The 16,397-nt window shown below is 30.9% G+C and overlaps 1 protein-coding gene across 1 annotated transcript; it reads right to left on the reverse strand.

The window, feature by feature from the left end:
• Positions 1 to 629: 629 nt before the first annotated feature.
• On the reverse strand, positions 630 to 5,723 carry LOC124835256 (uncharacterized). Its single transcript, XM_047310152.2, has 4 exons — positions 4,393 to 5,723; positions 3,963 to 4,099; positions 1,676 to 2,550; positions 630 to 1,054 (listed from the first exon to the last, which is right to left on the reverse strand). The coding sequence occupies exons 1-3, from the start codon at positions 5,049 to 5,051 to the stop codon at positions 1,691 to 1,693; spliced, it is 1,656 nt and encodes a 551-aa protein (XP_047166108.1). The 5' UTR covers positions 5,052 to 5,723; the 3' UTR covers positions 630 to 1,054; positions 1,676 to 1,690.
• Positions 5,724 to 16,397: the final 10,674 nt, after the last annotated feature.

The following is a 16,397-nucleotide window of genomic DNA, read 5'->3' on the forward strand; positions in this document are numbered from 1 at the left end:
TTTTGTACGTATAAATCATCTGTGCTCATTTTGGTTTCAGTGTTTTATCATTTGTACGTGCATGGCCATTATTTGATATTGCTAGCTTACATAGTTCACGCTCATCTCTTTTGTTTTCATAAGCAAATAGTTTAATTATTATAATAACTTTATTAAAATATGATGAAACATAGGTTGTTTCAAAAACATTGGTTGGTGACTGGTAGTATCATCCTTGTATGGTGTACGAGGTTTTGGAAGAAGACGAGTATTTGAATGTTTGCGTCTAATGCTTGAAAATCGTTGATGACAGGAATACATAGTGTAACACCTAGACTGTGACATCGGTACGTGCTTCAAGCGTTGAATTTAGTGACGCGCTTCTCAACGAGATTATTGAGTTGGTCTGGCATGTCCTATTCCAGTTCCCTTGTTCATGATTATGAATTTGCCTGTCCCATCAAAGTGATGTAAAGTTACTTTTTCAGAAAATATGTATAAAAATATATCTCTGCTCTGCCTTTCACATTCCAACAAGAACAGGCTGGCTTCCACAGTCTTAACTCATCCAACTCTGCCATGTTGTTCCTCAGCTTTATATTTTGATCAAACTCTATTTTTAATTGAATAATAGTAAGACACGAAAGATGTCACACCTTCCTTGAGTTTGTCACTATCATTACAATACCAGTGCAGGTTTAATATTTCAGTACGACAAAAAATGTCATTGCCAAAGTTGGCACGAAATCGAACGTCAATTCCAGTAAACGGTTGTCCTGGTTTGAAATGTTTATGCCATGACAAGCATAGTTTCATACATCTAAGGCTTTTGTTTATTACATCCAGATGGATATATTACATTTGGGACAATTGCGTCCTAACTAATATCACATAGATGTAGCCCCTGACGTGTTTAGTACATCAGTTATTCTCCAGACAAGTTCTTGAACCGAATCAGCACAAGCAAACTACCTTAAAGAGTTAGCAACAGATGAAAATAGCACCATTTGACGATTCAATTTCACCGTGGCCTACGTTTTCTAAGATGACCCTCGCATGATGCACGACCCTTTTCCTGCATTAAATACATCAAATTTTCATCCTCTTGATTCCGTTTATGTAAATGTAATTCACAGGGGGAAAGCAATATCTTGAATCACTTGATGCCTAATTAATCATTACACAACATAGAATTAAATATTAATAATTTACTTTGGTAAATACGTATCATGCAAGTGAGATGGAGTTTAATTTTACGCATTATTAGTGTAAATTTGTTCTATACTTCAATTCAATAATATAATTTTAATGTCACAAGAATTAATGAGTTTGACAATGCAAGATGTTATTGATGTCACAATACATCAATTTTACAAATTTTACACCGATACCAAAATTAGATCGGAAAAATATGTTAAAGATCAACAATTTAGTAAAAAAGTTGAATAAGAAAACGTTTCTTTCACTGATGGTGTTAGTTCAAATAATTTAATTACTCATTTTAAAATAGAGCCTTAAATGACAGCCCCAGATTTCTTTTTCCATTTTCCTCAAAAGTAGAGGAATGGAAGAAGCATGATATAGAGCTAGTGCATGGTGTGTAGTGTTAACCACAAGTTTACCTGCAGCAAAGTGCCCACGTAGTCTGCATAAAGAAATCGGGTCACCAAATTTTCACAAAAACAGGAAAACGTACCTCTCACAAAGTATTTTATGTAATCCGCAGAGTGCAAGAAGAATCATTCTCTTGCTTCACCTGCAAGGATTGCCTCTCATGCTCAACTCGCTGAAGCTGTGATGACAATTGTAGCAAGTCTATGGTTGCACCATCTTCGCAGGGAAGTCGATCCTTCACATTCATGAATTCTGAACCATGGAATATACCATCTGCCATATCAAAGTTTACAATATCATTGTGGTCTGATATTAACACAGGACTGAGATGACTTCCATCTGCATGATTTAGTTCTGAAGGAAAACTATCTGACACTCGGCTTGAACAAGTCTGTGAGCTTATTCCTATCTTTTCAGAGACCTGACTCATGTTGTAGTGATGGCCATGACCGCTTGGAATAACCATGGAGTGAGTCAAGGGAATTCCTGATGATTGGCTTGAAGAGTTCTGGGATTGAGATGACAGAAGAGAGAGAGCACAACAAGAGTCTGAAATCCCCGATAATCCTTGAACAGTTGATGCTGTATCAAAAACATTGAAGTCCTCATTTCCTATGGTGTCCTGGAATAGTGGTCTTAACCCAGAATTTTGTGCCCCAAGGGCATGTGGATAGTGGCTATTGCTCTCACAGAAGATGCTTCCTGTGGTGGACGTTGCACAATTTTCATGAAGAAAAGGAAATTGTTTTCCGTTATATGATGGGAACAAAGATCTTGACTGAGGATGTCCATTGGATACAGGCATAGAAGAAAGATGCCTAAAACTAGCCCCCTGTTCTGCTTTGATAGGTCTCCAGAAGCTACTCACACCATATTTCTCAGAACACATGACCCCACTAGGAAGCATCTCTGGGCGGATAAAGGATGATGTTAGCATGGATCCCTGGAATCTGCTATCTGCAACCACATGATCCTTATCAAATTCAAACAACTTTAATAATATCAGATGACTATAATAAAAGTAGACAAAACTGGCCTCAAGGGAATCAGTTCTTGCAAGAGTCGTGAACCCATCTAATATTAACTATTACGAGTAAACGAAACAGTTCAAAGTACGATTAAGGAACAAGAATAGCAATTCAAGAGTTTCTGAATATTAAAACTAGAAATTTTGTAACACACCTATGATGTTCTAGCACAAATGAGTGGAAGAAGTTTGTTTCATTCCATGAAGCAATTAAAAAAAAATGTAAAAACAATAACGTACAAAAACTCTCTCACTGCTTCGTCTCTTTTTCGCCTTTTTTAATTAGAAGCAGAACATGAGTGGCAACAGTTGAGCTATATCATAGAATATTAAGGTTAGTATATGGGATAAAAACTCAAGTTATTTCCGGTTGATTAGGCTTCATGCTGTTTACAATCAGACATGTTAATGACTAATGAGAAGTTTAGATTGCATGGTTTCTAGTCACGGGAAGGAGGAGAGGTGGACCAAGAAGGACAGAGGAGAATTTGTCAACAGAGATCTCATGGTAAATAACATATACGAAATTTTGGTTTCAAAGTCTAAAGACATTGCGTGGTCCATATAATCAACCTCACCTAGTTGAAGGACATTTCCCCTTAAGAGATAAGACCAATCTTTTGTTGAACAAGTCACTTAGCATTTGCTAACAAAAGAGTCCAACTTAAAACTAGTTTAGACAACGTACCCCAAAAATAAAAGTTAGTTTACACAAGGTCAAAACCGAAAATAAACGAAGAATAAACATTTTCAAACAGATGGGGCTATGAGATGGCAATTCATATCTTATGGATATATATTCATTGGGTAAATCAACATTTGAAAATTCACATTTATTCAGTTGGGTGGGTGACAATGCGAGATACCAATTAGCAGATTACCTCTAGAATATAATATAAGTTGGACCACATTACATGTTTTGAAGTGTGGCCGTTTAAACACAAAGAGTTAATAATGACACTGACATCAAAATGAAATCTGACAGAAAACTGTATGACAAATGTACCACAGTATGGAGGGGAATCAAAGTTGAGAAGTAAAACAGAAAGGCGAACAAAAACTTTGAATCATTTCTGAGGCTGTATGGACGATTATTACATGAAGCCTTTGAAAAGGTATAAATGGACAAGGAAAAGAAACCACCTTTTCAAAGGCGTGCTTCTATATTTTTTAGTGCCAACAGAGATATAATTAATCAGCCAATCACATGAAATTTAATCAATGAAGAATGCGAGGTTGAATGTGCATGTGACCAAAAGTAAGATGGGAATTTAAGAGAAAAGGGAAGTGCAGGAGAGAGGAGAGTTATATCATGAACTATTTTAAGAATATGTATCATTACCCCCACATGGCTGAAGCAACCTCCCAGACTTTCCGGGGTGAATCCCCATTTGTGGCTTTCTTCTACGCTCATTATGACCTGCAAGGCGTTTACGGCAGCTTCGCTTACCATCATCAAATTCAGCCAGCAAATGAAACCTGGATCATATACTAAACATTACAACAAAACTATATATCTCAACAACACAGCTTCTCATTTCAAACTTGCCCATTATGAAGTAGCCAAACTGGTAACCTTGACCATATCTAAAGGGGAAAAGGAAAATGATGCAAGCCATAGCAGATAAAGCCTCTAAAACCAATATGACATACAATTGAGTTGGTAAAGAGTCATGTTCGGTATTCAAATGGGCACCAAAAAGAGACAAGTCATAGTAATAGATATTTAGCAGCTTGGAAATGTAAGATGAAAGGTTGAAAACTTGACCAACCTACTACATTGCTGGCAAAACCTTTGCTCAATACCATTGACTATAACGGTAGCAGTCTTGGAGTGAACCTCACACACCTTGTGCCTCTTGTGGTAATCTTTGCAGGAGCTGAGATCCTTGTTACAGCCATAGACTTGGCAATAAGCAGTCTGAGAGTGAACCCCCGAAACTCTCACTCTCTTGGGAGGCGTTGATGACTCAGAAGAAGACAAAACTTTGGAAAACCCCGCATCAATGGCATCTCCATGGTCAGCAAATCGACCCAGTTTCAAATCAATGAGGGAATTTGAGTTTGAAAGCTTGGAATTTGAGTCCCCTCTTTGAGAAAAGCCACTTGGGGCATCCACAACAGTTCCAGTGATTCTGTCACTGTGTTGGTGTTGTTGATGCCTACCAGCATCCACCTTTCTGCTTGAAACACTGGCAATTAGATCATCGGACAAGTGTTTGCCCAACATTTCAGGAAAACCCAATTCCTCAAAACCTTGATTCTCAATGGGGTGCTGACCCAAACCCAACATGTCGTTGGAAAAACCACATGGGGTTTTTAGTTCCCAGCCCAAGAAAGAATTTATGGTCCTCCCGAGAGTGTTGGGAGGGGATAGTGCCTCATTGGAGACACTCTCCTTTTCTTCAGGGACAAAGCTCCAAGATTCCATCACATGCAAAAGAACCAGGGTAGGTGCAAGACAATTAGACAGGACCAAACAACAATTGACTCTTAAATAGTATCCGAACAGTGTTCCTAATTGGCTATGACCAGGCAGAGCTGGAATTTGGGGTCATGTTGCCTGAGTTGAGCAGAAAGGTAGCCACTGAAAAAGCATTATTTTACATTACCCAACAAAGAAAGACAATGAATTTACTCTCCTAAAGACATGAAGGTCTTCGATTTTGGAGAAACCAAACGGATTAAAGAAGGAAAGAAGAAGCCGCGAGAGAAGAAGCAGAAAGGGACAAGGAGTGAGAAGAGCGCGTGAAAAGAAGAGGGAAAGAAACGTAGAAGAAAACAAATAGGTGAATATGGTGAAGACAAAGAGGGTGCGCGGTTGCTGAAGCAGAGTCGAAGGAGGGAAAAATAGAGAATCGGGAAAAGTATACTGAAAGAGAAAGAGGGAGCGAGAAAAGGAAAGGCAGTGTTTGAGAGAGAGTTTGCAAACAGTGGAAGATGGAAGTAAAGTGGAGTGAAGTGGAAAGATGATTTACTCAACTGGAATAGAAAATTCAAGAGATTGGAATTCTGAGTTGCTATTTTTAGAGAAAGACAATGAGAGTGGACAGCTTTCCACCATGCTAGCTAGCAGCCATTCACACGTACCTAAGTTCAGAGAAAGAGAGACATTCTTCTCCTCTTCCCTTTTATTTTAAACATATATTACATTTTTTTTCACTTTTAAATTTCTTCTTTTTCTATTCTATCAAATGCAAACCAAATTCAATCATTTCCATCATTAAATCACATTACCTAAATCAATTACATTCATTTCTATTCTTCGATTCAATCAATTGTCAAGGATTCTCAGTTATTCAACGGTAAGATAAATCAGCTTAAAGAAAATGTCCCATAAAACTAATTACAGTTTTTTTTAACTGGTTTTCAGTTTTCTTTCATGTGTTAAGCTCAGAAATGTTTTACTGCTAACTGCATCAAGGAAAATTACTTCAATAAAAAAATTAAATTTGTATCACATTTCTTTCAAAGTTCAAAACAGTACCAAAAGCTCAACAGTAACTGTTCCTAAGATTTTTTTCATATAGAATTTAGATAGTTAAAGCATTTTCTTGGTACATTAATTAAAAAACTTTTAAAATGTTCAAAAATAAGAAACAACACTGTTTCTCCGAAAGCCTTCACCTGTTTGGAATCAGTTCTATATCCAGCCTTCATTTATTTCACACCTTTGACCGAGTATATCCAATTCACGGTTTATTTATTACTCACTTTGAAATTTTACAAAAAAAAAGAAAAGATGTATTTTTGTGATCATTACCACTACTGTTTGAAGCTAGATATTTCAAACAAGTTAAATAAAAATCTTGTAAGTTTAATTAATATGAACAATTTACAACACAGTGCGTGTGCAATAAAAGAAATATAAAAGAAAATGATAAGAAGTTGGGAGAGAAAGAAAGATAGAAGGTGTTGATGCAGTGTGAATGGCAACTCAGCATGGAGTTAATATGTTGGGATCTATTAGACAGGACCCATTTTTCTCATTTACCCCTTTTCTGACACGTGTTCTTTCATTCATTATCTTTAACTTGTTGCGCGCGTGGCAGCACGCTCTTGGGATGAGAGTGACATGCGAAGCAGGCTCCACCACGGAATGGAACGCAACGCAACACTTCCTATCCCTCGTCAAAACAATATTCCCACAAGCACCCCCGTTCCCTCTCCGAAAACGGAAAACGGAAAACGGGAAAATTACATGTCTTTTTCCAAACTCCAACTTTATCTTCAAAAATAACACATCCACTGTTCATCTATTTTTCTTTGCACTATGTTTCACTAATTTTCTTTCACGCCTCTCAGCTACCTATTATCTTCAGCTCCCATATAAGGAAAACATAAATCACGAACACGTACATTACAAGACATCCTTAAATTTTTTAAAACAAAAAACACTATTTTTCCGCTAAATTTGAGTCGGTTAATATATCATCACTGTAGTCAATCATACACTATTGTCAATGATGATCCAAGAAGTGCGTAAGCAATGAGTTGTTCATTCCTCTGTTCTGTTTTTATTTTACTTTTCTTTTTAGTTTCTGACTGGAACAAGTTGTCGGTGATGATATTTCTCTTATTTTTAAGCAACATCTAACTCAATATACCATTTCTTATTCACAAAAACACATGTAAAAAGTTTTTATACTATTATTTAATCACAATGTTACATAGATATTCACCTTCAAAATTACTTTATAATATAAAAGTTATATTCCAATTATGCGCAAAATATTAGTTCAAATTCATTCTGTGTAAAAACGGATGTAGTCAGTATATGGGTATCCGTGATCGATTTTTCTCCCTCTTAATTTCGTAAGTTTCTTATGCCATTTAATATTCTTTCGTTGTTTCAGCCCTCCTTACTATAGAACTTTTTCAGACCTTTTAACTCATTCAAAAGCAGTTACCATCATTGTTATCGTGTCTTAGATGGTATTATTTATGTAGTTGGAAATCGAGTTTCTCAAAACTTATGACAATTTCATCATTAAATAGGTCTTTAAATATACAATCACATCATTATAGTTTTACATTTGTAAGTGATGATAGGACTCAGTTAAAAACATGTCAATATCAAGTAGATAGAGTACACTACTCTGTACATGCAACACAGGGGTTTTGTTTTGTTCTGTTCTGTTTTCATTCTACAGAACACAAATCTGTAGTATTCTTTTCAAACAACAATGATTAACACTGCCATTGATTTCTGATTAAAAAGAAGAAAGAAAAAACACGATGATTTGCTAATTAAAATTTGATGGAAGTGATTTAGGTATAAGAAGAATGAAAAGAGAGGAGGATTTGATAAAAGATGGTGTTGGTAGGAGTAGTATTATAGAGTGATAATAAATATCTCAAGTGGTTGGGTTGAGATGAGTTGAGTTGAAGGGTTAGATGAAAATACATAAATGTTTCAGACGACATCTCTATCAAGTTGCTAGTGGGCATGTTGGGGACACTGTCTTGGTAACCTACAAAGAATTGAAATCCATGGATTGGTTGGTGTTCATGGGATGGCATGGCATGGGATAGAAAACAAAGAAAAAGACAAAGTCCTAAATTTGGAACCGAAACAGCATACTTTTTGGTGACATGTGGAACATTATCATATATAAATATGCCCAAGTTTCTACGTGGTCTAATATCTAACAATACTATGGTGGGGGCTTGGTGAGGGAACCTACTGCACCAACTCTGGAATTAATCCATGTTCATGATCATCACACCATCAAAGCTATGTCATACCCATCCCAATTCCATGGCTTTCTGCCTAGAAAGTTGTTCTCAATCCAACCACTCATCTATCTGTGGTCCCTCTTTTCCTTTCTTTCTTTCTTTTCTACCATTTCATGCATACGTTCACACACAACTGTCGTTTTTGTTTTCCCTTTCTACCACAGTTCCAATGCATAAGTTTGTTTTTAAGAAGTGGACTTTTAACACACTTTCTTCCCGTCGAGGTATAAACATCATCTCGAACGTAAAATTAAATATTAATAATGAATTTTGAACATAACTCAACTTCATAAAACTGACTTAAACGATATTTGTATCTACTCATATATTATAAATTAGTTTTATCTACGATGAATGTAAAACTTCCTAACAAAATTGATTAAGCAATCACGGTTCCGACTTAGTCCATTTTCCTTAATAAACTCTTACTTTGCATTAAAATACCATCTCTTCTATTATGCTATTCTTTCTTTCTTTCTAAGTCTGGATTCACTTACCCAAATCACGTTTAGCAGTTAACTCTGCAAAACTAAGTTTGTCTGTCAAAATTAAATTGTGGGATTATTTGATTTCAACCTTTATGGGTTTTGTTTTTTTTTTCCTCCTTAAGTGTTAAGTACTTGACTTTAAAATGTGGAATTCCATCCACAAAATCGAGCACCTCCATTTCTTGCTCGTCCATAAATAAAGTTGTAGCATCATTATTTGACTTTGTTAGAAAAGAAAGGCACCACAAACATGGCATCTTCCTTTCTTACTCTTCAACCTACCACTTTTTCTTTACTTTCCAATCAGTTTAATATAATCTCATTACGTGCTCCGTTGCTGCCTGTTCCTTTTTATTCAGGCAAGCAGATCAATTTCTCAACTAATCTATTCATTCTACCCTTAACCAGTTAAACATTTCACTTTCAAATTTTCTATTCTCAACTTAATTAATAATTTTGTTTCTCTACTTTTACTCTTTTCATTAGTTTTTATTCTGTAGTTATTTATTTAATTAAGTTCTTAATTTTTTCTAAAAAAATTGAATTCGGCTTTTATTTTTGTAAAAATATTTAATTTGATCATTTATATTAAATTAATATTCATATTTTAAATTTAAATTTTTCACGTATGAATCATCTTTTATTTAAAATTGTTATACGTTAAAATTATAAATATTTTAATATAAAAATTATTTAAATTTTAATTTTTGACATGTGACAACCTTATAATTTTATGCGGAATAAATTTGGATTTGACATTGGAAAACTTCAAGTAACAATTTAACTTTATCCTCAAATTTTTACAAAAATAAAGAACTTAATTAATCTAAAATAAATATAATAATCAAAATGGATTAATGAGCTAAAATCAGATTATCCCCTAATTTTAACTTGTTAATTCTATACCAAAAACCATTTCAGCTTTTTGTCTGTGGTACTTGTATAGTTTCTCTCGAAAAACATATATAAGTATAGTTTCTTTTTTTCAAGAATTTGTATACACCTGTCAGAATAAAGAATGTTATTTCACTGTGTATTTGAATGGAAATTTATTAAAGAATATTTTGTTTAGATTAAAGAGAATTTTAAATGTTTTAAAACATCTGATAACTTTAAGAAAACTAACATTTAAAAAAATTGTAAGAGGAATTTAATTCATTAAAGTTATAGAAACTTAAACGTATTTTTTGAAAAATAAGAATTTAGAATTTTGTACACTCTATTTATTTTTCACAGTTATATTTTTTATATTTTCTTTTTAATTTAATTTCAAATTTGATTGTCATACCATTAATTTAACCACAATTTAACAATATTGGTTTCATCAAAATCTAGACATTGTCGTTTGACCTCGACAGAAAAAACCATTTACGTGATTAAGGAGTTAAATTGACATTATTTTTATTTAATATACACAAATATTTCCTCAAAGTCAAGGTCAACTGCGATTATTCTTTTAACAACATTACCAACAATACTTTTTACTAATATTAATTTTTGGTAATTATTAGTCTTGGTTTTCTCTTTGTAAAACTTCCAATAAACCTTGAGTGCTATTTATTTATGTTTAATGTCAATAGTTTCTTCTCACATCAATGTTAATAAAAATGTGAGTGATAATATTAATTAACCTTAGTTAATATCAATAGATAAAAAAAAAACTCTTTTTTAACATTAATTGAAAAATATAATAAGAATTTCATCTAAAAAATAATCTTCCCCAATATCAATAGAAAGAATCAGCTACTACTATTTTAAATTTATTAAATATTATTTAAGACCAATATAATTTTATAGTTTACAATAATTGAAATATTATATTTGAACAACAAGATTAAGTTTTGTATGCTCCTGCTTTAAAATTCTTGAGATAGAATAATTTGAGTTATTCATTACATTTACATTAATTTGAGGTATTGTTATTTTGGAGTTCTGAACTTCAAAACTAATAATTTCACATTAATTAAGTTGAGGTTAATAGAAATTTAAGTATATATTTCTTCTTAACTTTTCAACATGCTTTTTAAGAATAAAATTATAAATTATAAAACATACAATATCAAATGTGATTAAATATGATGATATTATCTTAAAGAACTCGAGGTTAAAACATCTTAATTAAATTGTTACTTTTAAAAAAAATAATTAAAAATGAATTTATTTTTTCAAAGTTACAAAATTACTTATTCAAACTTATTGTTATACATTGAAATTTATTACTATAATAGATATTTTCTCAATTATATTCTCATACTTACATGTTAACATTCTTAAAGATGACAATACACGTTGTTGCGCTTGGTTTATCTCGTAATTTACCTACACAAAAGTAGATGTTTGATTATTTATATTAGCAGAAATAATAAAATTTATAATTCTATTTTTTAAAATAACTAATATTCACAATTTTATAATATTTAATTTTTAAGTATAAGTTAGTTAGAAATTTCAAAACAAATGTAAATAAGTAAAATATAACGGGAATTAAATTTTGAATAACTAAAGTTGTCAAACAAATGCCAAAAAATCTTTTGAAATAAAAATATAATTAATAAGAAGTCCACCTAATACTCATATAAGTACACACATTATAAATTATGAAAATATTTTTTGACAAATTGATATAATGTGAACCGCAAATTATACAGAACATGTTTAAGTAACTTAACGGACTAAAATACTCGACCCATCTTTCAATTTTTCTTATTAGCCCATGGACCGCTGTGCATACTCTTTTTAGTTGTCGTCATTAAATATTTTGATTAGATGTTTAAAAGATAATTATTTCTCAATCATATTACATGTTTGTTTTCTTATGTTTTTTTATATCTATTTATTAAATTGAAAAATATTTGAGTCATATTTATTATATCATTAGTAAATTATTTTATATGTTATTAATAATAATATTTATTGTTAATAAAATGGCAAATCATATGTATTATCTCACCTTTCCAATTTATTCATTAACTAATTACTATCTCATTTTTTTAGTGTTAAATATGTTTTTAGTTCCTAAACTATTGGTCGTTTCTGGTTTTCGTCCCTATACAATTTGGTCCTCGTTCTTTTTGAAACGTTCGTTTTAGTCCTCGAAAACTAAACACTGTTTAAAAATTTGGTCCTCATTTAGGAACAAATGAGGACTAAAACCAAAATTCCGAGGACTAAAACGAACGTTTCGAAAAAAATGAGGATCAAATTATACCTTACTTTAAAAGAGGGACGAAAACCAGAAATGACCAATAGTTTAGGAACTAAAAACATATTTAACCCTTTTTTTTTAACAGTACCATCATCACCACTAGATATAGAAACTGTTATCTCACACTTCACGTCTTCGTCTCGCATTAGCTATCCCTACATCTTCTGCAGTTGTATTTCTTTTTTCAAAGTTCACCCGGTTTTCATTTTGTTATTTGATTTACCTTCCCTATGCAACAAATATCATATATACATGTTAAATTCCAAACATACTTTATTGAAAAGAAAAAATTTAATATTAAAACACTATCTCAAATATATTAATATTGACATCTATTTATAAAGGATGCATATTCCTCGACACATTTAATATCATCAAACTTCCCTATAAAAACGATTATCATAATCATTGAAATGTAAAAATAAAAACATTTTCTTTAAAAAATAAAAAAAATTCAAATAATTTTTTTCTTTAACAAACCAATAAAATAAATAAACAAATAAATAAATTATTTTCACAAAGATGTACATATAACACTTTTAAAGTGTAGACTTCTCAACCAAAAGTTAAATGAAAAGTCTACTAAGTTAAAAATGAATCATATCACTCTTATATTCTAATGATCATATAATGTAAGTTAAAAATATGATCACCTTTACCAAACTTAACCTTTAAACCTATGCACTCAAATACTCATGCAATTTCATAAAATATTATTTTCATAACTTTAAATACTGAATTGAAAATATTCATCAAACTTGAAAACAACATTGTTCTTCCATTAAAAACACATACATACAAGAAAACAAAAACTCAAAATGTAATCTTCATTTGTCTCTTTCAGCACTTCTTCTTTCTCCATTTTCAAACTCAACCTTTATTGTTCTTCCTATGTTCAAATCTTACTTTTACATTTTTCTCTTAATTATACTCAATCATATTCTTTCTCACTCAAGTGTAACACTCATACTTTTTAGCATGTATATTTTAGACTTGATTCTTATCCTTAAAATATTAGATACTCTTAAGAGATTCTAGATGTTCATTCTAATAACAATAAAATATAAAATATTTCTTTTCATACCTTTCTATTTTTGTTTTTAAAAAATATATTGTATATAATAAAAATCACATAATAAATTTGTTTGAAAAATAATCTTAACGTATAATTTCTTTATATTATAATTAATAACTACTTTATATATATTTTTAAGCAAAAAATAATAAATTATCTTGAATATATATTTTTAATTATTATAATTTTCAGATTCTTATCCTGACTCCAGATTATATAACACTTAGATTATCTACTAATCACTTAAGACTTCAAGGGTCTCAAAGTACTTCACCCAAACAAAACTTCACTTGTGAAAAATAAGTGAAAAAGAGTACACTCCTTCAAAATCGTTAGCTTTAATTATAAGAAAAGGTTCATTTGCTTTTTGTTATATTTTCCAAATTGAAGATCGTGCTATAGTTGTTTAAAGACACAGGTTTATACACATATCTTACAATATATTATGAGGAAATAAAAGATGTTAGTTAGAGTGTTAGCATAAAATAAACTAAAAGGGTGATCTAAGTACATTGTAATTAATTAATTAATTAATAACCCAAGTGAATGGGATGGAAATGGAAGGCATAGTTGAAAAGAAATTGGATATCTGTGAGCAGCACAGCAGAACAGAAGAAGATCTCCGAAAAAAAGGAAAGAGGGGTCGGTGTTTGGCCCATGCATTTGCACACACACAACAACACACGACATGTTTTTAATTAATGTTGAGCCCATAGGTTTGGTGAACCGGTTGGAACATTATTACGAACTTCAAATTTTTAATGTTCAACTTGTGCATTGTAAGTGGTAGTAGGTACCTGCTCTCTCCTTCCACCAACCCCCTCTCCTTCCAATTTTAATTAATCTAAATTTAAAATATGTTTCTAAGAAAATATTATACAATTTAATAATGTAACTCCTAACATTTTGTCTAACTTCTTTAGTTATATGTTTATTAAATTATATATTAATGTATGAGAGTGAAACATTATACTATGTGCTATCCAAAAACTGTGGACATAATATTTATTGAACTTTGTAAGAAAGACTTGTCTCCGGGACCCTTCACCGTGCTGTCAGTGGTCCAATTACCTTCAAAATGCTCATCAATTGCTAGAGTCGCAGGTGACGTGTTTCACATTAATCAGATTGCGTCACGTTAGACACTTTTTCCGGCAACTAGATCTCTTCATGTGTGAATTTCTTATTTGAATTCAATTGATATTTTATTTGATAATGATATTTCACAACGTGTCATTTTACGTGATCAGTTTATTAATAATAATTATTATTAATTTTAGAGTAATTTTAGATCAATTACAAAATATCACGTAAATAAGATTAAAATATTGTTAAAATATCATCTTCTTGTTTTATTAGTATTTTAGTTCATCAATCGATTTTTTAAAAAACTGATACTTATATCCGAATTTAGTTCTCATTTCAAGCTATCGAAGTAAAAGTATGGGCTTAAAAACCATCATTGTTAGCCATGATATTATGAGATTAATACTCTAATAAAAATGAAAGTATTTGTTTATTATTTTTAGGTTTAAATATTATTTTGATTTCTATTTTCATTAATTGTTCAACGTAATCTTATTTTTAAATTTTGTTTAATTTGATTTTTTTTATAATCTTGTCTAAATTATTAAGGAAAATAAATAGTATATGTCATCTATTAGTTAATGATTTTTATTTTTTATTTTATTCTTTTTATGATTTTTAATTTTTGTTTTTAATTTAAAAAAGTTATTTACTTATTAAGTCAATATTGTGTCATGTGACTGCCACTTCTACGTGTCAAGTTAATACCCGTATACATGTCAAGTCATTGTTACTGTCACATGTCAAGTCAATATTAGTACCACATGGTTTGGATTCAATTTAGTCTCAATTTCGTTAATTTTATTCAATTTAGTTTTAAATTTTGTTAATTTAAATCAATTTAATGCTAATTTAAATTTTTGAAGAATTTTTTTCATTATTTTTTAAATTAAATGATTTTTTTTTAAATTAGAAGAAAAATTCTTCATTATTTTTACAATTCGAAGGTTTTTTTTAAATTAGAAGGAAAGTTTCTCATTATTTTTAAAATTAGAAGGAAATTTCTTCATTGTTTTTAAAATTAGAAGAAAAGTTCTTCATTGTTTTTAAAATTATAAAAAAATTTCTTAATTATTTTTAAAATTAGAAGAAAATTTCTAATTTATTTCTAAAATTAGAAGGGAAATTATGATTTAGTTTTAAAATTAGAATTTTTTTTTTATTTTTAAAATTAGAAGAAAAATTCTTCGTTATTTTTAAACAAAATCTAACCCTAATTTTTACATGTAAAAAAAATCAAACGTAAATCTAATAATTATATTTCACTAATATAGTTAGATTTGATTTAAAAATAATGAAATAAATATTTAATAAAAATTAATTTGGTCTAAATTTAGATAGGGACAAAATTGGGATTGAAATGAAAAAATAAAAGAAAAATTAGAATTAAATTGAACAAAATTAATCAAAATTGGAACTAAATTGAATATAAGTCATTGACACGTGGCATTGGCAATGACAGTGACACATAACACTGGCAGTGACACTGACACGTGCTATTAATACTTACTTGACACATAATACTGAATTGACATATGACACAATGTTACCTTAACATGTAACATCCCATAATCTCACATTTGATAATTCATAATTTATATATTGTAACATTACATTTAAGGTAACATCCCGTAATATCATACTTGAAAATTTATAGTTAGATATTTATCTATACATATTTTAAACTCAGATTTCAACTACAAAATCAAAAAATATAACTTGAATTCTTCTATCTCTCTCTTCATTGGCACTGGATCAGACGACATTCCTTCATTTGTTCCCGTATAATGAATTATACGATCATCGCACATACACAAACACAAATAAGTAGGGTAAGCTAACGTGCAACCAATCATTTATAAAGCATGCATAATTACTTTGATACACTCAACAAACCTCATATAATTATGTCAGACACCCTCATACCATCATACAACATTCGCATCTTAGATACTCATCCCACAATACTACAATACACACTCATCCCGATAATACGTTGATGAGCGGTCACGGGAGGTTATGCACTTGTGATGACTTCTACTTCTTCTTACAAATACACTTCCAAAATACTACATACCATCTACAAGGTTAGTCCTCTCAACACTATGTTCAAAACCGACACATAGACCAGGATCTCCTGCTCCTCTCACCACATAATTCATCCTTCTCTACTTGAGACTGGAT

The sequence above is a fragment of the Vigna umbellata genome, chromosome 1 (assembly GCF_029865625.1).
Source record: "Vigna umbellata cultivar VRB3 chromosome 1, Vumbellata_1.0, whole genome shotgun sequence".
In the NCBI taxonomy this organism is placed as follows: domain Eukaryota; kingdom Viridiplantae; phylum Streptophyta; class Magnoliopsida; order Fabales; family Fabaceae; genus Vigna; species Vigna umbellata.

Excerpts from the sequence above, each read along its gene's own strand:
- LOC124835256 (XM_047310152.2), bottom strand. The coding sequence starts at position 5,051 with ATGGAATCTTGGAGCTTTGTCCCTGAAGAAAAGGAGAGTGTCTCCAAT. Across the intron at positions 4,100-4,392 it reads TTTTGCCAGCAATGTAGTAG|GTTTCATTTGCTGGCTGAAT; the intron begins GTTGGTCAAGTT and ends TATATGATCCAG. Across the intron at positions 2,551-3,962 it reads GTTGCTTCAGCCATGTGGGG|ATAGCAGATTCCAGGGATCC; the intron begins GTAATGATACAT and ends ATGTGGTTGCAG.